Here is a 27,984-nt window from a genome sequence, read left to right on the forward strand (position 1 = left end):
TTGAAGTAGAGATTAACATCGTCTATAGTCTGGGCAGTATTCTTGTTTATAGTCTTAACAATTGTACGGACTATATTCTAGTCTATAGTCTGCAGTCTAGTCTAAAGACTGGTCTATAGTCTAGTCAAAAGTGTGGGCTATAGTCTAAAGTCTATAGTCGCGACTGTGGTTTAGAGTCTAGACTATAATCTGGTCTATAGTCTTGTCTATAGTCTAGTCTACTCTATGATCTGGACTCTGGTCTTGTATATATTCTAAACTATAGTCTATTCCATAGTCTGGACTATAGTCTTGTCTACAGTCTGGACTATAGAATTGTCTATAGTCTGGACTATATTCTTATCTATAGTCTGGACTATATTCTTATCTATAGTCTGGACTATAGTCTTGTCTATAGTCTGGACTATAGTCTTGCATTTAGTCTGGACTATGGTCTTGTCTATAGTCTGGACTATAGTTTTGTCTATAGTCTTGTCTATAGTTTTGTCTATAGTCTTGTCTATAGTCTTGTCTATAGTCTTGTCTATAGTCTGGACTATAGTCTTGTCTATAGTCTGGACTATAGTCTTGTCTATAGACTGGACTATAGTCTTGTCTATAGTCTGGACTATAGTCTTGTCAATAGTCTGGACTATAGTCTTGTCTATAGTCTGGACTATAGTCTTGTCTATAGACTGGACTATAGTTTTGTCTATAGTCTGGACTATAGTCTTGTCTATAGTCTGGATTATAGTCTTGCCTATAATCTGGACTATAGTCTTGCCTATAGTCTGGACTATAGTCTTGCCTATAGTCTGGACTATAGTCTTGTCTATAGTCTGGATTATAGTATTGTCTATAGTCTGGACTATAGTCTTGTCAATATTTTGGATTATAGTCTATCCCTTAGTCTAGTCAATACTTTACTTTGCACCATATAAATTCCATAAATTTTTTCCGTGTATACTATAGCGCCATTTGTTTATAAAGCGGAGATTTTTATTCACCGTTAGCTTAGACACAAACCTCACTTATGTTATTGTGAATTGTTTATAAGTAGGTTTGTGTATTAGCTAAACGAATAGGCAGCAGTTTGAACGGTTTAAACAATTGATGTGGATTCAAAATGTGCGTTTGATTTTTGTAAATTAAAATTTATTTATAAAATTAGCTGCTAAATAATTTATAATAAATTTACGTAAAAGATTCATATAAGGAATCATATAAATCCTCATCATTATAATTAACATCATCATAATTATTAATGGGCATGTGTGAATAGGTAGTAATCGATACGGGATTATATGGAGCTGCATAATGATTTTGATATTTTAAATCGGTAACAGTCTGAGCAGCATATAAATCGTTATTATAACCGGAAGAGACTAAGGAAAGAGCCGATACTGTTAGAGGAGCATTTAAAGGTTTAAAGAAACTTTGATAATCGGGAGGATTAACATTGGCAGCATAATTATATATAGTATTGCTAAACATATCGGCATCGTGATCGTTATATAAAGCTTTGGATGGGCCGGGTGCTTTCGCATATTTTTCATAATTCTTTTTAGGAGATTTTTCATAAGATTTTTTGTGGGATTTGTCGGTATTATAAGGATGATGATAGTCATTAGGTTTTGCGGGGGGTTTATTTGGATATATTGTCGGTATATAGGGACTTATTTGGTTTTTCTTTACTATATAGACGGGTTTATTCATGCGTGTTTTGGGTTCCTCATTTAAAGATTTCGCTATAGCATCATCTACATCCAAAGGACCATCACCACTTGCGGCACCATCATCCACATCATTGTCGGCATTTTTAGGGGCAGCTGTTGACGTCGGTAACTCCGGACATTCTCCAAAGAATAAAATGGACCAGTCTGAAAATATTGCATTAAGAGAAATACTTCAACAAATCTATATTACTTACGTGAACCATTTTTAATTTCTCTTTCTAAAAAGCATTCATTGGTAAAAGTCTTAGCCGTACAATTCAATTGAGCACATATGGGTCTATAGTCCTCGGGACAAGGACAGGGTCCCACATTTAAAATTTGCCAATCTGAAAGTATAAAAACCCTATTAAAATTTAAATTTATTTTTTACGGACCTACTAACCTTTTCCTCGCGTTTGTATTTCACCATATAAACTCAAAAGATTGGGAAAGCTTTGGGTATAACCATTGAGAGAGGCGCAAATTTCCTGACCATCTAAGGCACAGGAAGCTGATACACAAGTGCCATTCAATATCACCTGCCAATCTAAGAGATATATTAAGATTGTTAATGTCTAATGTATTTCTTAAGAAGAAACTTACTTTCTTTGGTTTCACAAATATGTTTTTTCAATAGACATTCATTGGTAAAATTGCGCTGTTCATTGCGATAGGAGGCACAAAGCGGTTTAAAGATTTTGTTGCAATATTGTGGACAGTAGTTATCATACTTGGGTTGATCATAAGTTAAGGGTGAAGGCGGTGGATAGCAAGAATCTATGGAAGTTTTGAACAAAACTACAAAAACGCCAAAAATTTCAAATTAGTCATACATTATTAACTTCTTTTACAAACCACTTACCCAATTGTCCCTTTTCCAATTGTTTACTATTGAAATTATTAAATTCACACTCATTTTCCAAAAGGAAATACTCATGACCATTTGTACCACAAACTGGTGTATTACCCAATACACAATAATCACTTGGATAATCCCTTGTATAATCCTTTTGGTAACTTTTATAATTTGTATAAGCTTTCGAAAAGCTTAGTAAACTTAAAACTAAACAACAGCAAAAGAAATGCATGTCACTTTATTAATCACTTATAAACTGTTGCTGCAATTTTTTTAGCAACTCTTTATATACTTTTTCCCAATTCTTCCCAATACAAACAACTATTAATTTATTAAAACTTTAATGCTTCAATACATATTTACAAATTAATGCAAATTTCTAATTATCACAAAAATACCTGTTCTTTTCTAAAAATAAACTTAAATCAAACGTGAGAAAGTAGCATAAAAATTTAAAAAAAATAAAAATTTAAAAAAATAAAAACGTCACACCAAATAACCGCATTTCCTTTGTTCATTTCAATAACATCATTCCATAATTCCCATTAGGGGTCTTTAAAAAAACTTCTCGTTTCGCCCCACTATTCAAATAGTTAAGCTTCTTTTATCCACTAAAATATAAGCAAGAAAATTAATTAGTCATTGTTATATTAGATTTATAAAAGAATGGTCCCTCAAAATAGGCTCCATTGTATGTGCTTTTCAACTGATTACGATTAATTTGCATTAAAATCGGCGAACGTTTCGGTTGGGAAATGCCATGATTACATTTAGAAGTTGTAGAATCATGATTACACATAGAAGTTGTAATTTCTATAGATTCTTCCGTTGTTGTTTCATTAGTTGCAGTAGTTTCTGTTGTTGTTTTATCGGAAGTTGTCGATTTTGTAGTTGACACTTCTGTGGTTGGTTCTGTAGTCGAAGCTTTTGTTGTTTTATCTGTGGTTGTTGGTTCAGTAGTTGAATCTTCTGTTGTTGCTTTATCCGTGGTTGTTGGTTCAGTAGTTGATACTTCTGTCGTTGTTTTATCAGTAGTTGTTGGTTCTGTAGTCGAAGTTTCTGTTGTGTTATCTGTGGTTGTTGGTTCTGTAGTCGAAGCTTCTGTTGTTTTATCTGTGGTTGTGGGTTCAGTAGTTGAAACTTCTGTTGTTGTTTTATCTGTAGTTGTTGGTTCAGTAGTTGGTTTATCAGTGGTTGTTGGTTCTGTAGTCGAAGCTTCTGTTGTTTTATCTATGGTTGTTGGCTCTGTAGTCGAAGCATCAGTTGTGCTATCTGTGGTTGTTGGTTCAGTAGTTGAAACTTCTGTTGTTGTTTTATCCGAGGTTGTTGGTTCAGTAGTTGAATCTTCTGTTGTTGTCTTATCCGTGGTTGTTGGTTCAGTAGATACTTCTGTCGTTGTTTTATCAGTGGTTGTTGGTTCTGTAGTCGAAGCATCAGTTGTGCTATCTGTGGTTGTTGGTTCTGTAGTCGAACCTTCTGTTGTTTTATCTGTGGTTGTTGGTTCAGTAGTTGAAACTTCTGTTGTTGTTTTATCTGCAGTTGTTGGTTCAGTAGTTGATACTTCTGTTGTTGTTTTATCAGTGGTTGTTGGTTCTGTAGTCGAAGCATCAGTTGTGCTATCTGTGGTTGTTGGTTCTGTAGTCGAACCTTCTGTTGTTTTATCTGCAGTTGTTGGTTCAGTAGTTGATACTTCTGTTGTTGTTTTATCAGTGGTTGTTGGTTCTGTAGTCGAAGCTTCAGTTGTTTTATCTATGGTTGTTGGCTCTGTAGTCGAAGCATCAGTTGTGCTATCTGTGGTTGTTGGTTCTGTAGTGGAAGCTTCTGTTGTTTTATCTGTGGTTGTTGGTTCTGTAGTCGAAGCATCAGTTGTTCTATCTGTGGTTGTTGGTTCTGTAGTCGAACCTTCTGTTGTTTTATCTGTAGTTGTTGGTTCAGTATTTGATACTTCTGTCGTTGTTTTATCAGTGGTTGTTGGTTCTGTAGTCGAAGCTTCTGTTGTTTTATCTGTGGTTGTTGGTTCAGAAGTTGAAACTTCTGTTGTTGTTTTATCCGTGGTTGTTGGTTCAGTAGTTGATACTTCTGTCGTTGTTTTATCAGTGGTTGTTGGTTCTGTAGTCGAAGCTTCTGTTGTTTTATCTGTGGTTGTTGGTTCAGTATTTGATACTCCTGTCGTTGTTTTATCAGTGGTTGTTGGTTCTGTAGTCGAAGCTTCTGTTGTTTTATCTGTGGTTGTTTGTTCTGTAGTCGAAGCTTCTGTTGTTTTATCTGTGGTTGTTGGTTCTGTAGTCGAAGCATCAGTTGGGCTATCTGTGGCTGTTGGTTCTGTAGTCGAACCTTCTGTTGTTTTATCTGTAGTTGTTGGTTCAGTATTTGATACTTCTGTCGTTGTTTTATCAGTGGTTGTTGGTTCTGTAGTCGAAGCTTCTGTTGTTTTATCTGTGGTTGTTGGTTCAGAAGTTGAAACTTCTGTTGTTGTTTTATCCGTGGTTGTTGGTTCAGTAGTTGATACTTCTGTCGTTGTTTTATCAGTGGTTGTTGGTTCTGTAGTCGAAGCTTCTGTTGTTTTATCTGTGGTTGTTGGTTCTGTAGTCGAAGCATCAGTTGTGCTATCTGTGGTTGTTGGTTCTGTAGTCGAACCTTCTGTTGTTTTATCTGTGGTTGTTGGTTCAGAAGTTGAAACTTCTGTTGTTGTTTTATCAGTGGTTGTTGGTTCTGTAGTCGAAGCTTCAGGTGTGCTATCTGTGGTTGTTGGTTCTGTTGTCGTTTTATCAGTAGTTGTTTTTTCTGCAGTTGAAGCTTCTGTTGATTCATCAGAAGTTGTTGTGTTTGGAGTCGAAGCTTCGGTTGTTTTATCAGTAGTGGTTAGTTTTGTTGTCGTTTTGTCAATAGTTGTTGCTTCAGTAGTTGAAGTCTCTATAGTTGTTTTATCAGTAGTACTTGAATCTTCAGTTATCGTTTCATCTATGACAGTTGTAGCTGCTGTTGTTGTTTTATCAGTAGTTGTTGGTTCTGTAGTTTTAGCAGTTGATGTTGGCTCTAATGTTGTTCTGTCAGTGACCTCTGTTGTTGTAATATCCATAGGTGTTGCTTCAGCTCCTGCTATATCCGTAGTTGTTGCTTCTGCTGTAGTTGTATCAGTCGTTGTTGGTTCTGTACTAGATGCTTCTATTGTTGTTTTATCAGTAGTGATTAAATCTGTAGTTGAAGTATCTGATGATTTATCAGTGGTTGTAGGTTCTGTAGTCGCAGCTTCTGTTGTTGTTTTATCAGTGGTTGTTGGTTCTGTAGTCGAAGCTTCTGTTGTTTTATCTGTGGTTGTTGGCTCAGTAGTTGTTTTATCGGTGGTTGTTGGTTCTTTAGTTGAAGATTCAGTTGTTGTTTCATCAGTGGTTGTTGATACTGAAGTTGCAGTTTCTGTTGTTTTGCTAGTAGTCGTTGGTTCTGCAGTTGAAGCTTCTCTTGTTGTTTTTTCTGTAGTTGAAGCTTCTGTTGATTCATCAGTAGGTGGTTTTTCAGTAGTCAAAACTTCTGTTGTTTTATCAGTGGTTGTTAGTTCTGTTGTCGTTTTATCAGTAGTTGTTGCTTCCGTAGTTGAAGCCTCTATAGTTGTTTTACTTAAATCTTCAGTTGTTGTTTCATCCTTGACAGTTGCAGCCGCTGTTGTTGTTTTATCAGTGGTTACTGGTTCTTTAGTCGAAGATTCTGTAGTTTTAGCAGTTGATGTTGGTTCTGATGTTGTTCTATCTATGACCTTTGTTGTTGTAATAACCATTGGTAATGCTTCTATTGTTGTTTTATCAGTATTGATTAAATCTGTAGTTGAAGCATCTGATGGTTTATCAGTGGTTGTAGATTTTGCTGTTTTATCGAATGTTGTAGGTTCTGTAGTTGAAGCTTCTGTTGTTTTATCAGTGTTTGTAGGTTCTGTAGTTGAATCATCTGTTGTTTTACTAGTGGTTGTAGGTCCTGAAGTTGAATCAACTGTTGTTTTATCAGTGGTTGTAGATTCTGTAGTTGATGCTTCTGCTGTTGTGTTATCAGTTGTTGTAGGTTCTGTAGTTGAAGCTTCTGTTGATTTATCAGTAGTTATTGGTTCTATAGTTGATATCTCTGCTGTTGTGTTATCTGTGGTTGTAGGTTCCGTAGTTGATGGTTGTATTGTTTTATCAGTGCTTGCAGGTTCTGCACTTGAATCATCTGTTGTTTTATCAGTGGTTGTAAGTTCTGTAGTTGAATGATCACTTGTTTTATCTGTAGTGGCTGGTTCTATAGTTGAAGCGCCTGTTGTTTTATCAGGGTTTGTAGGTTCTCTAGTTGAATCATTTGTTGTTTTATCACTTGCAGGTTCTGTACTTAAGACTTTTGATGGTTCTGTTGTTCTATCAGTGGTTGTATGTTCTGTAGTTGAAGCTTCTGTTGTTTTATCAGTGGTTGTAGGCTCTGTAGTTGGTATTTTATCAGTAGTTATAGGTTCTGTAGGATCAGTAGTTGACGATTCTGGTGTAGTATTGTCTGTTGCTTCTGCAGTAGTTTTCACTGGTGTTTCTTCTGCTCCTGCTATATCCGTGGTTTTTCCTTCTGTTGTTGTTTTATCGCTTTTTGTTGATTCTATATCAGTAGAAGTAGGTTCTATAGTTGTTGGTTTATCAGTGGATGTTGGAACTGTAGTTGATACCTCAGTTTTAGTTTTATCAGTGGTTGTTGGATCAGTAGTTGAAGCTTCTGTTGTTGTTGGTTCTGTGGTTGAAGTTTCTATTATTTTATCAGTCGTTATTGGTTCCGTAATTGAAGCTTCTGTTGTTGTTTTATCCGTGGTTGTTGGTTCAGTAGTTGAAGCTTCTGTTGTTGTCTTATCAGTTGTTGTTACTTCTGTAGTTAATAATTCTTCTTTTGTTGTTGGTTCTGTATTCGAAGCTTTTGTTGTTTTATCTGTGGTTGCTGGATCTGCAGTTGACTCTTCTGTTGTTGTTTTATCAGTTGTTGTTGGATCGGTAGCTGCAATTTCTGTGGTTGTCTTATCAGTTGGTGTTGCTTCTGCTCCTGCTTTATCCGTAATAGTTGTTTCATCTGTTGTTGTTTTATCCGTGCTTGTTAATTCTGTTGTTATTTCATCAGTAGTTGTAGATTCTGTAGTGGTTGTATCATAATGACTTCCACAAGGTATTATGATCCAACCTTTAGATGTTATTATTAAATCATTAAATCTATAAATTGTCAACAAATTAAATTTTTAGATTATTCGCTTACTTAATTGATATTCCTGAGTAGTTGAACTGCCCGTACTACTTTGAGTATTTTTTTCATCCTTGAGACATATGGGTGTGGTTAAATCTGGGCAAGATTCCAAAATCCAATCTGAAAATATTTATTGTCATATTTAAGCCTCTGTTGCTCTGAAAATAATTTACTTACCTTTTCCTGTTAAAAATCTATCCAGTTCTAAAGCAATTAAATCTCTAAACAAACGCTTCTCATTGCAATAAGAGGCACATATAGTGGTGTTGGTAATAGGACAGTGGACAATAGACCAGCCTAAAGAAATTTAGAATACATACATATATAGGTTTTAAGGGGTCTTTAAGTGCTTATTTTGAGTGAATATACTTACTTTTACCCGAGTTATACCTTTCCAATTCCAATGCCAATATGTTGTTAAATTTTCGTATTTCATTTTCAAATGTAGCACATATTGGTGTAAAGATATTGGTGGAATTATCTTGAGGCTGAGGACAATAACCATAACCATAAAATTGCCAATCTGTAGGATAAGAACTTTTTGATATATGTTTATATATATCGTTTATAACTTACTATAGCCTAGATTTTGTTGTTGTTTTAATTCGTCCATATTGCAAAAGTTTTGAAAAATACCATGCAAAAATCCACATACACGATATGGATTAGGAGGTGGTGGTGGAGGTAATGCTGGTTCATATTTATAATGTCGATAAGGTATCGGTTGCAAATAGCTGGGTGGTATATAGTTCCCTTGTAAAGGGTTGTAATAAACTCCATAAGTTGAATTTATTAAGAGTATTAAAACTACTAAATAGTTTAACATGTTGTTTTGTTAAAGGGCTTCTAAAAACTAACGTTTCTTGTTAAAAAAATTATAATATTCATTACATTTTATGAGTTCAATAAATATACATTTGTTACTTTTACAAACATTTGTAATATTTTTATAGATTTTTAATACAAAAAAAAAAACGTACGTGATTTTGTGGTATGTTGCAGTTGAATTAAAAATTTAATTTAAACTGGATTAAAATAAAACGTTGACTATTTATAAATTATTTATTATTATAATTTAAATATATTAACAAAGGAAAGGAGATATTTTATTAAATGGATTATTAAGTTTGTAAATGTTATGCTTGTAATTTATTTGTTTTATATTTTATTGCACTATAGCCTCGACTATGGTTTAAACTAAAGTTTTAACCATATATAAAACTATAGTCTGCACTTGAGATTATACTATGGTAGCGACTATAGCTTAGACTTTAGATTGGGCTATAGTCAGCAATATAGTACATTATAGTATTGACTATAAACTTGCCAGTGAACTACAGTCTCGTCTCGACTATACAATTGATTATAGTATCGACTACAGATAAGAGTAAAGTTTCGACTATTTATAAGGCTACAGATTAGACCATAGCTCTTGACTATAGGTCTTGACTATACTCTTGACTATACTCTTGACTACAGATTAGACTATAGCCTCGACTATAAAATAAAAAGTACGACTACATATTAGACTATAGTCTCGACTACAGATTATACTATAGTCTCTACTATAGATTAGGCTATAGTCTCGGCTATCGATTAACCTATAGACTCGGTTTTAGATGAGACTAAAGTCTCTACTATCGATTATACTACAGATTCGACTACAGTCTCGACTATTGATTAGATTATTGTCTCGACTAATCTATATTCGAGGTAAGACTATAGTCTCGACTCTAGATTAGACTATAGTCTCGACTCTAGATTAGACTATAGAGCAGACTTTAGTCTGGACTATAGATCAGACTTTAGCCTCAACTATAGATTAGGCTATAGTCTCGACTATAGATTATACTATAATCTCTACTATAGATTAAACTATAGTCTCGACTATAGATTAGACTATAGTCTCTACTATAGGTAAGGCTATAGTTTCGACTATTGATTGTTCTAGATTAGACTATAGTTTCGACTCTATATTAGACTATAGTTTCGACTCCATATTAGACTATAGTCTCGACTACAGATTAGTCGATTGGTCCATAATATCGCCACCTATAGATTAGACTACACTCTCGACTATAAGAAATAGGAATTTTTGTAAAAAAATCTTTTTTCTTTTCAAAAATACAATTTTTAATGAAAAAATCAAGTAATTTTTCTCCAAAATTTTTTAATTTATTAAAAAAACAATAATAACAAAACACATTATCAAATATAAACAAAAACTAATGGATCTTAGTTAATTACCTAAAAGGAAACCAAGGAAAATTTGGTGGTAATGATTGCAGATCGGCTCGTTGAAAAACATTCGACTTATAATAGAAAGGACCCTCAACATAGGGACCATTATACTGGTTACCTGTTTGATTGCGTATTATTTGTATAAGTTGTTCGGAATATATTGTAGAGTGAGAGATAGTGGGAGGTGTTACATTATTGGGTTTGGTTTTAGGAGTACTTTTGCAACAAGGTTTTGATCGTGTGGTCGTGGTAGGTCTGGTAGAGCAAGGTGAAGGTTTAGCTGTGGTTTTTGTAGAATTTTTGAAGGATGGTGATGGAAATGGTGTTGTTGTAGTATGTGTGATTGTTGTTGAAGTAAATTCTGTGCTGGATGCTGTTGTGGGGCCGGAAGTAGGACGTTGGGTTGTAGTGTTAGTAATGAATGGTGTAGCAGTTGTTGCAGGGGGACTAGTGGAATGAATAGGTGTTGTGGATGTTGTAGAGGGAGTGGGATGGGGTGTATTCCATATAGTATGATCTAGTATACTTGAATTTGTCAGTGGGGTGGTGTTAGAGGTGGTTGTCATGTTAGAATTAGTGGGAAGTGTGCTTAGGTCCGTAGTGCTGTCTGGAGTTGTAGAAGAAGTGGCAGATTCTATGATAGCATCAGTTGTACTGGGATCTGTGGAGTTTTCCGTTAAACTGGTGATGGTTATAGGAAGAGTTGTCAAGGCACTTGATGAAAAAGAGGGTGTTGAACTAGTTTCTGGTAGAGATGTGGAGGATGGTTTCCTACGAGGAGTTGTGCGGCGAATCGTGGTCCTTTTGGTAGAAGAAGTTGATTTAGGTCTTGGAGTTTTACAAGAAGTTGTAGAGTGTATGGTAGGAGGACTAAAAGAAGTTGGTAAAATTGTGACTGGGTCTAAAGTAGATTCTACAGTTGAATTTGAATTGTTGGCAGTATTTAGTGGTGAGGTAGATGTGGTATTAGTATCGTTTATTTGAAAAGCTCCACATATGCCATTGTAAACTTGAAGCCAAGCTGAATTGTAAAGAAAATATTCGATTACAAAAGTTGACTATAATAAGTTAATAACACTTACTTTTCTCCGTACTAAGATTTTCGGCATTTAAATGTAAAAGATTTTTAAAAGATTTAAACTCGTTATTATATCTAGCACACACCAATTCAGAACAGGGAGTGGGTAACCAATCTATATAAATAAAAGTTAAGCGCTATAAGTTCTTTACTCTTTAGGAATAAGCCTTATTAACACTTACTTTTTCCCGTAATAGATTTCTCCACTTCCAAAGATGTAGCATTAAGAAAAACCTGATATTCTTGATCAAATTCCACACAGGTGGGACAGGGGTCCATTGCTAACCATTCTGTTTGAAAATTATGTGTTAAAAAAAGTTTTCAGAGAGAATCTAAAATAACTTACTTTTGCCAGAAAGAGCAGTTTCCTGCTGCATTTGCATAAGACTTTCAAATACTCGAAATTCGGAAAAATATTGGGCGCAAACAGGTTTCAAAGGACAGGGTATTAAAGTCCAATCTTTAAAGAGATTTTTAACAAAACTTTTAAAAGAGTAGCTTAAGTTTTAAAATTCAATTGTTTATACCTTTTTTGCTCATATATTTATCCTCTTCTAAAGCTAATATGTTATCAAATGTGGCAATTTCATTGTCAAATTTGGCACATACAGTTTTTATCACGGGACAGGCCCCAAAACGAAAGAAACGCCAAGCTGAAATTGCAGAATTTATTAACAGAATCTTTATATTATTTTTGCCAAAAACACTCACCATTTCCCTGTCTTACATCCTCACTAAATTCATTTAAATTTTCAAAAGTTTTAAAAACATCATTCAAAACTCCACATACGGGTCCCTTAACTTGGCAGGGTGTTGGCTGTAAAGGTGTGGAAGCCAAAGGTAGAGGAAATCCCGGATAATTATAAATTTCTTTAAATTCTCCCCAAACATTATTAAAAACCATTAAACAAATTATAACCAAGAAAGAGATCATGATGCTTAACGTCAGAACTTCCATTAAGTTCTAATATGGTAAAATAACAAAGAAATGGTTTTTAAATTGTTTTAAACTTAAAAACTAAAAAAAAAGCTCAACATGAAATGAAGAAAGTCTTATTATCATAGAGAAAAAAACAAAAACAAAACTCAACATTACAAACCATTCAATAAAACAAGTCTTAAAGAACGTGCTTAAAACACAACTTTGGTTCCTCATTGTTTTATTAAGTAAAAACTCAACACCTAAGTAATTTACAAAAATTTATGAATGAAATTTTAAAATTTAATATTAATCATAGACCTATAGCGCTAAACACATGTAAAACACCTACAAGTTGTAAACCTAACACGAAAAACAGCCCAATATAAAAAAAACTTAAGCCGCAATTTCCTATTAGATCTTAAAACGTAAAATCCTCTTAAAAATACAACGACATTATTTTACATTAAAATCTCATGTCTCACGTCTTCTCGTATAAACAATTTAAAAAATGTGCAAAATTCTAATTCTAATACGTGTTTTTAAAAATAAACCTAATACAAACTTTAAATGTGTTACAAAAGTTTAAAAAAATGTATAAACAAAGGTAAAAGTGCAAGAATTTTTTATGTAAATGTAATAAAATTTAAAACAAAGGAATTTTTACGGCTGTAAATTTGTCTTTGGTATAAATAGAAATTTGGCCTTAAATTTCATTACATTAAGTTTAAAAATTTGTTGGTGCAAAAAACGAAATGAAATGTTTTCTCGTAAATATAATTACATTAATAACCATTGTAAGTCAGACTTACACATATCCCATGGATTATTATCAAACTCCTGTTTGTGCCTTTTACAAAGGATATTATAAAACGTTTGCCAGTGTACAAGCCTTAATGTTGGAAATACGCCATACTGGACAATGTAAGTAACTAAAAAAACCCTAAATTCCATTATAAATAATATTAACACTTTTATTCTAGATTGGTGTTTAATAAAACTAGCGCACTGTAAGACAATTTTCGATAAGTGTACAGATGAAAAAATACCCATATGCGCTTACTCCGAAGATTTAGATCAATTTCGCACATTTACCAATGAATGTCAAATGAACAAAGAAATACATAATACGGGTGTCAGTAAGTATCTATAAATAAGCAAATTGAAATGAACAAAAGCACAACCATTAATTCTTATTTTCTTATAGTTTGGATAGCTACATTTCCTTTTGCCTGCCCGCCAATCGACAGCGGATCATTGACAACAACAACAGATGTAACAGACACAACCACTGGTATTGATAGCACAACTGGTATAGGAGAAGAAACATCTACTACTGAAGAAGTAGATACAACCACTGGTACAAGTGGAATAACTGGCACAGAAAAAGAAACTTCAACCACCGAAAAACTAGACTCTACCACTGCCGCAACAACAGGTACTGAAGAGGAAACTACAACCACCGAAGCGGCAGAAACAACCACTGGTGGAACCACTGGTACAGAAGAAGAAACTTCAACCACCGAAGGGGTAGATACTACTACAGGTGGAACAACTAGTACAGATGAAGAAACATCTACCACCGAATTAGAAACAACTACAGGAATTAAAGATGTAACAGGCACATTAGAACCGACATCAACAACTGAAGATGTGGCAACGTCTACCACTGAAAGTGTAGAAACAAGCACTGGTACTGATGAAACAACTACAACAGAAAAAGAAGCCTCAACCACAGATGGAGACGACACTACAACTGTAGGAGTAACTAGTACTGACGAAGAAACTTCAACCACCGAAGAAGTAGACACTACAACTGCTGTTGATGAAGAAACTTCAACTAACGAAGGAGTCGACACAACTACTGGCACTGATGAAACAACAGTTTCACAAGAAGAAACTACAACCACTGGTGGAACAACTGATACACAAGAACAAACCTCAACTACCGAAGGAATAGACACTACCACTGTCGGAACAACTGGTGCAGAAGAAGAAATTTCAACCACCGAAGGAGTAGACACTACAACTGGCGGAACCACTAGTACAGATGAAGAAACTTCAACCACCGAAGGAGTAGACACTTCCACCGTTGCAACAAATGGTTCAGACGAAGAAACTTCAACCACCGAATTAGAAACAACTACAGGAATTAAAGATGTAACAGAGACATTAGAACCGACATCAACAACTGAAGATGTGGCAACGTCTACCACTGACAGTGTAGAAACAAGCACTGACACTGATGAAACAACTACAACAGAAAAAGAAGCCTCAACCACAGAAAGAGACGTCACTACAACTGTAGGACTAACTAGTACTGACGAAGAAACTTCAACCACCGAAGAAGTAGACACTACAACTGCTGTTGATAAAGAAACTTCAACTAACGAAGGAGTCGACACAACTACTGGCACTGATGAAACAGCAGGTTCACAAGAAGAAACTACAACCACTGGTGGAACAACTGATACACAAGAACAAACCTCAACTACCGAAGGAATAGACACTACCACTGTCGTAACAACTGGTGCAAAAGAAGAAATTTCAACCACCGAAGGAGTAGACACTACAACTGGTGGAACCACTAGTACAGATGAAGAAACTTCAACTACCGAAGGAGTAGACACTTCCACCGTTGCAACAAATGGTTCAGACGAAGAAACATCAACCACCGAATTAGAAACAACTACAGGAATTAAAGATGTAACAGGCACATTAGAACCGACATCAACAACTGAAGATGTGGCAACGTCTACCACTGACAGTGTAGAAACCAGCACTGATACTGATGAAACAACTACAACAGAAAAAGAAGCTTCAACCACAGAAAGAGATGTCACTACAACTGTAGCAGTAACTAGTACTGACGAAGAAACTTCAACCACCGAAGAAGTAGACACTACAACTGCTGTTGATGAAGAAACTTCAACTAACGAAGGAGTCGACACAACTACTGGCACTGATGAAACAGCAGGTTCACAAGAAGAAACTACAACCACTGGTGGAACAACTGATACACAAGAACAAACCTCAACTACCGAAGGAATAGACAATACCACTGTCGGAACAACTGGTGCAGAAGAAGAAATTTCAACCACCGAAGGAGTAGACACTACAACTGGCGGAACCACTAGTACAGATGAAGAAACTTCAACCACTGAAGGAGTAGACACTTCCACCGTTGCAACAAATGGTTCAGATGAAGAAACATCAACCACCGAATTAGAAACAACTACAGGAATTAAAGATGTAACAGGCACATTAGAACCGACATCAACAACTCAAGATGTGACAATGTCTACCACTGACAGTGTAGATACAAGCACTGGAACTGATGAAACAACTAGTACAGAAGAAGAAGGAACGGACAGTACAACTGTAGGAATAACTGAAGAAGAAACATCAAGCACCGAAGAAGTAGACACTACCACTGCTGAAACAACTGATACAGAAGAAGAAACATCAACAACCGAAGAAGTAGAAACAACCACAGATGGAATAACTGGTACAGATGAAGAAATTTCAACCACCATAGTAGTAGACACTACAACTAGCGGAACAACTGGTACAGACGAAGAAACCTCATCCACCGAAGAAGTAGAAACAACCACTGGCCGAACAACTGGTACAGAAGAAGGAACTTCAACCAACGAAGAAGTAGATACTACCACTGTAGAAACAACTGCCGCCGTTGAAGAATCATCTACCACTGAAGGAATAGACACAACCACTGCTGCTGGTGAAACAACTGACACAGATGATGAAACAACTGAAGATATAGACACTACAACTACAGGAATAACTGGTACCGAAGAAGAAACTTCAACCACCGAAGGGGTAGAACCTGCTACTGGTGGAACAACTGGTGCGGAAGAAGAAACTTCAACCACCGAAGGGGTAGAACCTGCTACTGGTGGAACAACTGGTGCGGAAGAAGAAACTTCAACTACCGAAGAAGTAGACACTACAACTGGCGGAACAACCGCCACTGATGAAGACTCTTCAACAGATACAACGACTGCCGCTGGTGAAACAACTGGCACAGAAGAAGAAACCACTGAAGATATAGACACTACAACTGTAGGACTAACTGGTACAGAAGAAGAAACTACCGAAGAAGTTGACACTACCACTGATGGAACAACCGGTACAGAAGAAGATACCTCAACAACCAAAGAAGTAGAAACAACTATTACTGAAGAGGTAACTTCAAGCACCGAAGGGGTAGACACTACCACTGATGGAACTAGTGCGGAAGAAGAAACTTCTACCACCGAAGGAGTAGATACTACAACTGGCGGAACCACTGGTATAGATGAAAAAACTACAACCACCGAATTAGAAACAACTACAGGAATTAAAGATGTAACAGACACATTCGAATCGACATCAACCACCGAAGAAGTGGCAACGTCTACCACTGACAGGTTAGATACAACTTCAACCACAGAAGGCATAGACACTACAACTGCAGGAATAACTGAAACCGAAGAAGAAACATCAACCACTGATGGAGTAGAAACTACCCCTGCTGTGACAACTGATGCAAAAGAAGAAACCTCAACAACCGAGAAAGCCGACTCAACTACTGCTACAGATGAAGAAACTTCAACTACTGGAGAAACAGAAACAACTACTACAGAAGAGGAATCTTCAACCGCCGAAGCAATGGACACTACAACTGTTGAAACAACCGACGCTGAAGAAGAATCTTCCACTACTGAAGGGGAAGTTACAACTACTCCTGGAACAACTGGTACAGAAGAAGAAACCTCAACCACAGAAGGAGCAGATACTACCACCGCTAGAGATGAAGAAACTTCTACCACCGAAAGTGTAGACACTTCTACACGTGAAATAACTAGTGCAGAAGACGTTTCTACCACCCAAGGAGTAGACACTACCACTCCTAAAACAACTATTGCTGATTGGGAAACATCAACCACCGAAGCAGTAGATACAACCACTGGCACTAGTGGAATAACTAGTACAGAAGAAGAGACCTCAACAACCGAAATAGTGGACACAACGACTGGTAGAGAGGAAGAAACGACAGAGAATTTGGAAACAACCACAGGTATTAAAGATGTAACAGGCACATTAGAACCAACATTAACCACTGGAGAAGTGGTAACATCTACCACTGACAGTGTAGATACAAGCACTGCTACTGATGGAACAACTGGCTCAGATGAGGAAACTTCAACCACTAGTGAAATAGACACTACAACAAGTGGAACAACTACAAATGAAGGAACAACTGGTACAGAAGAAGAAACTTCAACAACTGAAGGAGTAGACACTACCACTGGTGGAGCAGCAGGTTCAGGAGAAGAAACTTCAACAACAGAAGAAGTAGGCAGTACCACTGGTAGAACAACAGGTTCAGTAGATGAAGACACTACCACAGGTGAAACAACGAGTGCGGAAGAAGAAACTTCAACAACAGAACAAGTAGACACTACTACTGGTGGAACAACTGGTTCAAAAGAAGAAACAACTGGTACAGTGGAAGAAACGACAGAAAATTTGGAAACAACCACAGGTATTAAAGATGTAACAGGCACATTAGAACCAACAACAACCACAGGAGAAGTGGTAACATCTACAACTGACAGTGTAGATACAAGCACTGCCACTGATGGAACAACTGGCACAGATAAGGAAACATCAACCACGGGTGAAATAGACACTACAACTAGTGGAACAACAAGTTCAGATGAGGAAACATCAACAACAACTGGCACTGAAGAAGAAACTTCAACAACAGAAGGAATAGACACTGTTACAGAAGAAGAAACTTCAACAACAGACACTACCACTGGTGGAACAACAGGTTCAGAAGAAGAAACATCAACAACAGAAGATGTAGACACTACCACTACAGTAACAACTGGTAAAGAAGAAACATCTACAACAGAAGAAAAGGACACTACCACTGCTGAAACAACAGGATCAGAAGAAGAAACATCTACAACAAAAGATGTAGACACTACCACTGCGGGAACAACTGGCACAGAAGAAGAAACTTCAACAACAGCAGAAATAGACACTACCACTGGTAGAACAACAGGTTCAGAAGGAGATACAACAATAGAAGATGTAGACACTACCACTGGTGGAACAACTGGTACAGAAGAAGAAACTTCAACCACAGAAGATGTAGACACTACCACTGATGGAGCAACTGGTACAGAAGAAGAAACTTCAACAACAGAAGAAGTAGACACTACAACTGATGGAACAACTGGTTCAGAAGATGAAACTTCAACAACAGAAGTAGTGGACACTACCACTGGTGAAACAACAGGATCAGAAGAAGAAACATCAACAACAGAAGAAATAGACACTACAACCGCTAAAACAACAGGATCAGAAGAAGAAACTTCAACAACAGAAGAAGGAGACACTACCACTGCGGGAACAACTGGCACAGAAGAAGAAACTTCAACAACAGAAGAAGCGAACACTACCGCAGGTGGAACTACAGGTTCAGAAGGAGATACAACAACAGAAGATGTAGACGCTACCACTGGTGGAACCACAGGATCAGAAGAAGAAATATCAACAACAGAAGATGTAGACACTACCACTACGGGAACAACTGGTAAAGAAGAAACATCAACAACAGAAGGAGTAGACACTACCACTGCTGAAACAACTGCTACAGAAGAAGAAACTTCAACAACTGAAAGAGTAGACTCTACCACTGGTGGAACAACGAGTGCAGAAGAAGAAACTTCAACAACAGAAGAAGTAGACACTACTACTGGAGGAACAACTGTTTCAAAAGAAGAAACAACTGGTATAGAAGGAGAAACAACTGGTAAAGAAGAAGAAACCTCAACCACAGAAGGGGCAGACACTACCACCGCTAGAGATAAGGAAACTTCTACCACCGAAGGGGTAGATACTTCTACTGGTGAAACAACTAGTGCAGAAGACGTTTCTACTACCCAAGTAGTAGACACTACCACTTCTGAAACAACTATTGCTATTGAAGTAACATCAACAACCGAAGTAGTAGATACAACCACTGGCACTAGTGGAATAACTGGTACAGAAGAAGAGACCTCAACAACCGAAATAGTGGATACAACGACTGATAGAGAGGAAGGAACGACAGAGAATTTGGAAACAACCACAGGTATTAAAGATGTAACAGGGACATTAGAACCAACATCAACCACAGGAGAAGTGGTAACATCTACCACTGACATTGTAGATACAAGCACTGCTACTGATGGAACAACTGGCACAGATGAGTCAACCACGGGTGAAGTAGACACTACAACTAGTGGAACAACAAGTACAGATGAGGGAACATCAACAACAACTGGTACTGAAGAAGAAACTTCAACAACGGAAGAAGTAGACACTGCTACGGAAGAAGAAACTTCAACAACAGATGGAGTAGACACTACAACTGGTGGAACAACAGGATCAGAAGAGGAAACTTCAACAACAGAAGAAGTAGACACTACCAATGGTGGAACAACAGGTCCAGAAGAAGAAACATCAACAACAGAAGATATAGACACTACCACTGCAGGATCAACTGGTAAAGAAGAAACATCAGCGACAGAAGAAATAGACACTACCACTGCAGAAACAACAGGATCAGAAGAAGAAACATCTACAACAGAAGATCATGACACTACTACTGCGGGAACATCTGGTGCAGAAGAAGAAACTTCAACAACAGCAGAAGTAGACACTACTACTGGTGGAACAACAGGTTCAGAAGAAGAAACTCCAACAACAAAAGAAGTAGACACTACCACTACTGAAACAACAGGATCAGAAGAAGAAACATCTACAACAGAAGATGATGACACTACTACTGCGGGAACAACAGGCTCAGAAGAAGAAACTTCAACAACAGCAGAAGTAGACACTACCACCGGTGGAACAACTGGTTCAGAAGAAGAAACAACTGATGCAGAAGAAGAAACCTCAACCACAGATGATATAGACACTACCACTGATAGAACTACTCGTACAGAAGATGAAACACCAACAACAGAAGAAATAGACACTACCACTGGTGGAACAACTGGTTCAGAAGAAGAAACATCAACAACAGAAGAAATAGACACTACTACTGGTGGAACAACTGGTTCAGAAGAAGAAACTTCAACAGCAGAAGAAGTTGACACTACCACTGGTGAAACAACTGCTATAGAAGAAGAAACATCAACAGCAGAAAATGTAGAAACTACCACTGGTGGAACAACTGGTACAGAAGAAGAAACTTCAACAACAGAAGAAGGAGACACTACCACTGGTGGAACAACAGGATCAGGAGAAGAAACATCAACAACAGAAAATACAGACATTACCACTCCTGGAACAACTGGTTCAGAAGAAGAAACTTCAACAACAGATGATGTGGACACTACCACTGGTGTAACAACAGGATCAGAAGAAGAATCCTCAACAGCAGAAGCTGTAGACAATACCACTATGGGAACAACAGAGTTAGAAGAAGAAACATCAACAAAAGAAGATGTAGACACTACCACTGGTGGAACAACTGGTATAGGAGAAGAAACTTCAACAACGGAAGAAATAGAAACTACCACTGATGGAACAACTGGTTCAGAAGAAGAGCCTTCAACAACAGAAGAAGTGGACACTACCACTGGTGGAACAACTGGTACAGATGAAGAAACATCAACAATTGGTACAGTAGAGGAAATTTCAACTACCGATGGTATAGACAGTACTACTTCTGAAACAACTATTGCGGACGAAGAAACTTCCGATGGAGTAGATACAACCACTGGCACTAGTGTTACAACAGAAGAAGATATTTCAACAACAGAAATAGTAGACACAACCTCTGATGCAGTAGAAGAAACTTCAACTACTGTTACAGATGAAGAAATTTCGACCACGGAAGGAGTAGACGCAACCACTAGCACTAGTGAAACAACTGGTATAGATGAAAAAACATCGACCACCGACTTTTCAACAACAGAAAAGTTGGAAACAACCACAGGTATTAAAGATGTAACAGGCACATTAGAACCAACATCAACCACTGTAGAAGTGGTAGCATCTACCACTGACAGTATAGATACAAGCACTGTTACTGATGGAACAACTAGTACAGATGAAAAAACTTCAACCACCGAAGGAATAGACACTACCAGTGATACTGAAGGAACAAGCATAGAGGATGAAACTTCAACCACAGAATTTTCAACAACAGAAAAATTGGAATCAACAACTGTTATTAAAGACGTGACGGGCACATTAGAACCGACATCGACTACCGAGGAAGTGGTAACGTCAACCACGCACAGTGTAGATACAAGCACTGATTCTGGAGAAACAAGATCAACCACCGATGCTGTAGAGTTATCGACAACTACTCTCGAAGAAACATCTACTACTGAAGAATTGGACACTTGTTGCGAAGAAGAAACTACAACAAAAGAAATTGACAAAAGTTGTGAAGAAAGTGAGAGTTGTGAACAAGAAACCACTACAGAAAAGGTAGATGCTACAACGAAAGACACTGACAAAAGCTGTGAAGAAAGTAAGAGTTGTGAAGAAGAAACCACAGAAGAGGTAGACGCGACAACGAAAGAAAGAGACACAAGTTGTGAAGAAAGTGAGAGTTGTGAAGAAGAATCTACAACGGAAGAAGTAGAAACGACTACGAAAGAAACAACTTCAAGTTGTGAGGAAGATGGAAGTTGCGAAGAAGAAACAACAACGGAGGATGTAGAAACGACTACGAAAGAAACAACTTCAAGTTGTGAGGAAGATGGAAGTTGCGAAGAAGAAATCACTACAGAAGATGTGGAAACGACAACTACAGTAACTACTACAAGTTGTGAAGAAGATGGAAGTTGCGAAGAAGAAACCACTACAGAAGATGTGGAAATGACAACAACAGAAACAACTTCAAGTTGTGAAGAAGGTGGTAGTTGCGCAGAAGAAACCACTACAGAAGATGTGGAAACGACAACGAAAGAGGAAACAAGTTGCGAGGGTACTGGAAAGTGCGAAGTAACATCAACCAATGACACATCTATTGCTCTACCTTGTATGGTAAATTCAACTATATCTATTGGTAATAAAACCGTAATACATGTGAGTCATAACAATACATATAATGGACCATATGCTGAGGGAGATTACTACCACCAACCGGTGCATAATTACTATAACATAGTTCCTATACCAATACCCGCAGAAAATATTACAACTAAACATAACTCTAGTCTCCTATATGGATTTTTCCCGCTTGCTGTACCAACAAACTCTTCCACAATATTCGAACTGGTTAAGGACTTTCTTGGTAAATTAAGTTCATATATTAGTGGTTAGAAAACTATGTTGAAAACTAATGTCTGTGATTTAGTAATTAATTTGTATGTATGATATATATATTTAGGTATTTTACATATATTGATAGATAAGTTTCTGATGTAAGTAAAGAATATATTTCCTTTTGTGAAAATAAACGAAATAATAAATATAATCTTGTAGTTTGAGTGTAAATATAATAAAGAAAATAAAAACCAGACGTTTCATTGAGACCGATCTAGATTTAACACTTTATTAAAATGAACCTGCCTCTTTCACATAGCGATGTCCTAGATGTTTGTGGCAGAACTTTTAACTAACATCTACTAACTTATAACTAATTGATTTGTTACCACAAGTCCAATTACCTCCCATTCCATATCCTGTCAACCATTTGTTGTAGTTCAACCCAAAAGATATTGGGAAACAATACCGAATTCTGTGTTTCTCAAATCTCGACTATAAACTATAACCTAATAATAATGATCCAGATCAAATTGTTGTTTTTTTCCTGTAAATTTTTAATTGAAATTCAATTTTGAACTTAAAAGAAAAAGTTTTTGAAATATAATTCTGGGCAACAGTCAGTCAGTAGACAGTCTAGTCTATAGTCTTTACTTTAGTCTAGTCTATAGTCTGGACTATAGTCTAGTTATTATTCAAGTCTATAGTACTTTAGTCTAGTCTATAGTCTGGACTTTAGTGTAATCTATATTCTGGACTATATTGAATTCTATAGTTTGTACTATAGTAGACGCTTTAGTCTAGTCTATAGTCGGTGCTACAGTCTAATTTATATTCTAGCCTATGTACTATATTCTAGTATGCAGCCTGGACTATAGTCCAATGTACACTTTGGTCTAGTCCACACACTGGTTTATAGTCTATTCTGTGGTCTATAAATGCTATGGGATAGTCTATAGAATGGACTATGATCTAAACTATAGTATGGACTATTGTCTGGACTGTAGTCTAATATAAAGGCTGGACTATTGTATAGTCCACAGTATAGATAATGGACTAGACTATAGTATAAGCTATATTCTGTACTATGGTAAAAGCTATAGTCTGGACCATGGTCTAGTCTATAGTCTGGACTATAGTCTAGTCTATAGTCTGGACTATAGTCTAGTCTATAGTCTGGACTATAGTTTAGTCTATAGACTGAACTATAGTCTAGTCAATAGCCTGAACTATAGTCTAGTCTATATACAATCGGGTATATAATAATATAAAGGCTGGACTATTGTATAGTCCACAGTATAGATAATAGACTAGACCATAGTATAAGCTATATTCTGTACTATGGTAAAAGCTATATAAACTATGGTCTGCACTATAGTCTGAACTATCTGTATATAGCCTGGACTATAGCCTATTCTTTAGTCGGTATTATATTCTAGTCTTCAGTCTGGATTGTAGTCCTTAGTCTGAACTATGGTCTAGCGTGAATTAAAGTCTAGTTAATAACCTAAACAACAGTCTAGTCTATAGTCTGAACTGTAATCCAGTATATGTTGCTAGTATATGGGCCAGATTTTTATAAAATTTAAATTTTCAAGAAATTTTTATAATTTACTTCTCAAATTTATTCAACTTTTAAAATTAAGGTTAAATATTGGATCAATATTTGATTCTAAGAGCTTTTAGAGATTTGTTCATTTTCTATTTAATTTTATTTAAAACTATATACTTTATTTTTATTTACAAAATATTTTATTTATTAAATTAACTATTTTCGTTAAAATGTATTTACAATCGTTCGAAAATAAAATTAATATCCATTGATAACATTTTTCGTTGCAATATACTGCAGTTGTTTTAAAAGTTGTTCAAAAGGATTCGTACTGTAGCTGGAATATTGGGCTCCGGGAACTGCTGCATAAGGATAAGCTGGTACTAAGGCCGGTACGGCCGTAGACACTGGTGCTGGTGCTGCTGTAGCTGCAGCTGATCCCTGTGAGGGCAAAAAGTTGAAATTACCAAAATTAATATGTTTATATTTTGGTTCATAATAATAGGGACCCTGATAGACGACGCCATTGTAAATAGTTTGACCCTCATTATTAACATTTGAATTTGAGTTGTCCGCCGCAGGAGCATCATATGATTTTGATTTATCATATGTAGCTAAAGGATTCGGGTTGTCCTGTGATTTGGAGTAATCATTAAGATTTGATGAATCTACATTATTATAGGAATCATTTGGTTTATCTGAGTAACTATCACTGGCAGCAGGATTAACATTGGAGGTGGGGGTATATGAAGGTACGTTTTCATAATTAAGTACGGGAGAAATATAACTTTCAGCATTGCTACAAGGAGCATTATCGGCAGCTGGTACTGCAATAGGATTGTTATATGGTTCTGCATTATATTGGGCAGAAGGAGCTGAGGGCAAAGAGGATGAGTAAGTATCAGATGGTGTATTTGATGCTTGCTGATAGGACTGTGATACAGATGGGGCTTCAGCTGGATTGGAACCATATGACTTGGCAGAGGATGATGAGTAGGTTTGAGGCGATTGCTGGTAATTTTGTTCAGCGTTATCATAGGGTTTTTGTTCTGACGGCGCATAATTAGAAGTAGGTGAACTTGAATATGCAGAAGAACCCTCAGATGCTGAAAACTGTACACCTCCAACTGAAGGAGTAAGAGGCGCCGTTAAGGTCAGAGAATTAATTGATGAATCTGTATTTCCATAAGGAACTTGTCCAGATTGTTGTTGTTGATATGTTGATGGCGAATTAGATTCAGAGGGATTGGAATAGGATGACGAAATTCCAGGAACACTAACTACTGCAGAAGAATAATCTGATGTAGTTATAGATGGAGGAGCAAGTGAGGGCACAAGAGGTGCTGGCAAAATCAGTGGAAAAGGTAATGAATCGGTATTATCGCAAGGAACTTGTCCAGCATCAGGTTGTTGTGGATATGGTATTGATGGTGCATTAGGTTCGGAGGGGTTGGAATAAGATGAGGAAACTTCAGGGCCACTAACTGCTGGTGAAGTGTAAGCTGGTGGCGCAGATTGAGATAGAGAAACGGGAACATAAGATGATTGCTGTGGTTGTGAAGAATCGCCAGCAGAGTATGATTGGGAAGGATTGGATGTATATGCTGGGGAAGGGGCCGCTATAGGTGTTGATGCTGCCCCAGGTGTTGATGGGGGATATATTTGTAAAAGCGCTCGATTTGTTAAAGGTATAGTGTTAAATGGGATGGAGTCCACATTATTGCCAAGTGCTGGTACTAAAGGAAATTGTGAAGGAATAGGATCTGTCAAAATCGGAGAATTGTTATTATAACCTGTTTGTGGATAGGCTGGTGAAGGAGCTGGAGCAGGCGACGGTACGGCATAAGAAGCTTGCTCTGATTGTAAAGAATTTGCTGGAGCATATGATTGTGGAGAATTGGATGACGGTACCGAGTATGATGGCGAAGGAGAAGAGGTTGGCGCAGCTGCAGATGGGGAAAATATTTGAATAAGTGCTGGATTTGTCAATGGCACGGTGTTGAAAGGGACGGATTCTTGATTATTACTATGTCCAGGATCAGATAAAATGGCTGCATATGAAGGTTTATTATCAATAGATGATGGTGTATAATCCCCAGAAATCGGAGAGGGAGCAGCATAAGTTGAAGCTGCGGGATACGTTAATGAAGGCTGTGGAGCTGGGACTGAGTTACAATCTCCAGAAACAGATGGCAAAGCAGCTGGGGGTACTTGATTAGAGGAGGATGTAGGATATGCTGGCGAAGGCTGTGGTGCTGAATCATAAGATCCAGGAGATGGTTCTGGATTTACCGCAGGATTAGTATACGAGGGTTGTGGTGCTGGTTGTGGATCATAACTTCCAGGAGTTGGTATCGAGTAAGATGGCGAAGGAGCTGGAACTGAATCATATGAACTGGGTATAGGAGAGTGTTCCGGATTTACAGAAGGAATGGAATATGGTGGTTGAGGAGCTGGAGCAGCATTATAGTTACCAGAAGCCGAGGGACTAGGTTCATAAGTACCAGGTATAGGATTTACAGAAGGTGCTGTGTAAGGTGGTACTGAAGCTGGGGCTGGATTATAATTTACTGAGGAGGGCACTGAAGAAGATGTTGAGTAAGATGGTGAAGGAACTGAAGTCGGATCATATGAGCCAGGGACTGCTGAAGGTGCTGGATTAGAAGAAGTTCCAGAATAAGCTGGTGAGGAGCCTGCTGAAGCTGTTGAGTAAGATGGAGAAGGGGCTGGGATTGGTACGGAATCAAATGGATTAGGATTATATGAAGATGTTGGGTTTGAAGAAGGTCCCCCATAAGCTGGTGCTGGCTGATTTGTAGGATTATAATTTCCGGGAGCAGGTGAAGGAACTGGAGCTGGATCATAGGGACCAGGAATAGCTGAAGGTACTGGATTACAGTTATCAGAAATTGTTGGCGAAGAGTACGCAGGAGATGGTAGTGGTGCTGGGGCGGAATTATAATGAGATGAAGTTGGAGAACTAGGCGTAGGAGGACAATCAGGGTTAGGTGCTGGGTAAGAAGGTGAAGGTAATGCTGGCAAAGGATCTCTTGAAGGTACTGAGTACGATGAATGGGAAGCGGAATTAGCAGTATTTTGTAATGTTGAAAATAGTTGTGAAAGGGCGGGATTAGATAAAGGTATAGTATTGAATGGTATTGAATCAGGGTTAACATTTGCTGGTGGAGGTAAACATAGTGGAGATATTAAAGAACCAGGCATATTTGAAGATGTGGAATATGAAGATGAGGGGACGGAACCGGCAGCTGGATCACAAGCAGGATCATTATGTGAAAATGGTGATGGAATAGGACCCGAAGATGAGGGGTATGCAGGTTGAGCAATATTTTGGTTGTTATCAGCAGCAATAGCACCAGTATAACCTTGCTGCTGGTTATTTTGTACAGGAACTGTAGCAAAAGGTAGGCTACCAGAAAACGGTAGAGATAAGCTAGGTTGTCCTTGTTGTGTATTACCTAAAAATCTGGCATACCAAGGTGCAGGAGCTGGTGTAACTGGAGGAGCAGCGGTGGATGTTGCAAAACCATCACCAGGATTTGCTGAACAAATGCCATTAAATACAATTCTCCACTCTAAAGGAAAATTACAAAGTATTCCTTTAATAAAGATATAAAATGACTAACGCTTAATAAAACTTACCAGTTCCCGTAGCTCTTTGTTCAGCTTCTAAAACACATAGATTGGGAAATGTTTTGAAAAAGTTATTACGAGACACCGCACACACAGGATTTAACACTGTACAATCAGGGCTATTAACAGGACAAGCCCCTAAGGCTACAGGAGTCCACACTTGTCCCGTCAATTTATACTCATTATACACCTGCCAAATGTTATCAAATGTCCTGTTGGCATTATTTAATGTAGCACATATAACTATACTATTTAAGTCATTAAAATTATTAAACATTTGGGCTACAGTTGCCATAAAATATCCTATAAGGATTAAGAACACTTTCATTGTAATGCTTGCGCTTAAAACCATTACAATAGACTTTTTTAATGTAAGTTAATGGAAATAGTATTTGGTTTGAAACTGTACTGTTTCCCTTTTATACTATTCCATTTAATGTCGGAACTTAATTGTTGTTCATTCAACAT

At 37.2% G+C, this 27,984-nt stretch overlaps 4 protein-coding genes across 4 annotated transcripts; 1 reads left to right on the forward strand and 3 right to left on the reverse strand.

The window, feature by feature from the left end:
* Positions 1 to 1,173: 1,173 nt before the first annotated feature.
* Positions 1,174 to 2,782, reverse strand: LOC119605032. Its single transcript, XM_037957972.1, has 5 exons — positions 2,557 to 2,782; positions 2,298 to 2,492; positions 2,098 to 2,241; positions 1,910 to 2,041; positions 1,174 to 1,859 (listed from the first exon to the last, which is right to left on the reverse strand). Exons 1-5 carry the CDS (start codon positions 2,780 to 2,782, stop codon positions 1,174 to 1,176), a joined length of 1,383 nt encoding a protein of 460 aa, XP_037813900.1.
* Positions 2,783 to 2,902: 120 nt separating this feature from the next.
* Positions 2,903 to 8,620, reverse strand: LOC119605035 (mucin-2-like). The gene is made up of 5 exons (XM_037957975.1): positions 8,362 to 8,620; positions 8,159 to 8,308; positions 7,963 to 8,082; positions 7,798 to 7,905; positions 2,903 to 7,725 (listed from the first exon to the last, which is right to left on the reverse strand). Exons 1-5 carry the CDS (start codon positions 8,609 to 8,611, stop codon positions 3,182 to 3,184), a joined length of 5,172 nt encoding a protein of 1,723 aa, XP_037813903.1. The 5' UTR covers positions 8,612 to 8,620; the 3' UTR covers positions 2,903 to 3,181.
* A 4,224-nt stretch (positions 8,621 to 12,844) lies between these two features.
* LOC119605033 (mucin-22-like) lies at positions 12,845 to 22,370 on the forward strand. Its single transcript, XM_037957973.1, has 3 exons — positions 12,845 to 12,947; positions 13,007 to 13,162; positions 13,231 to 22,370. The coding sequence occupies exons 1-3, from the start codon at positions 12,845 to 12,847 to the stop codon at positions 22,368 to 22,370; spliced, it is 9,399 nt and encodes a 3,132-aa protein (XP_037813901.1).
* A 1,753-nt stretch (positions 22,371 to 24,123) lies between these two features.
* LOC119605034 (cell surface glycoprotein 1-like) lies at positions 24,124 to 27,984 on the reverse strand. Its single transcript, XM_037957974.1, has 3 exons — positions 27,942 to 27,984; positions 27,526 to 27,819; positions 24,124 to 27,458 (listed from the first exon to the last, which is right to left on the reverse strand). Exons 1-3 carry the CDS (start codon positions 27,982 to 27,984, stop codon positions 24,124 to 24,126), a joined length of 3,672 nt encoding a protein of 1,223 aa, XP_037813902.1.

The sequence above is a fragment of the Lucilia sericata genome, unplaced genomic scaffold, assembly GCF_015586225.1.
Source record: "Lucilia sericata isolate MDLA Ls3-8-SP2 unplaced genomic scaffold, ASM1558622v1 Contig000455F_arrow, whole genome shotgun sequence".
NCBI classification, from domain to species: Eukaryota; Metazoa; Arthropoda; class Insecta; order Diptera; family Calliphoridae; genus Lucilia; species Lucilia sericata.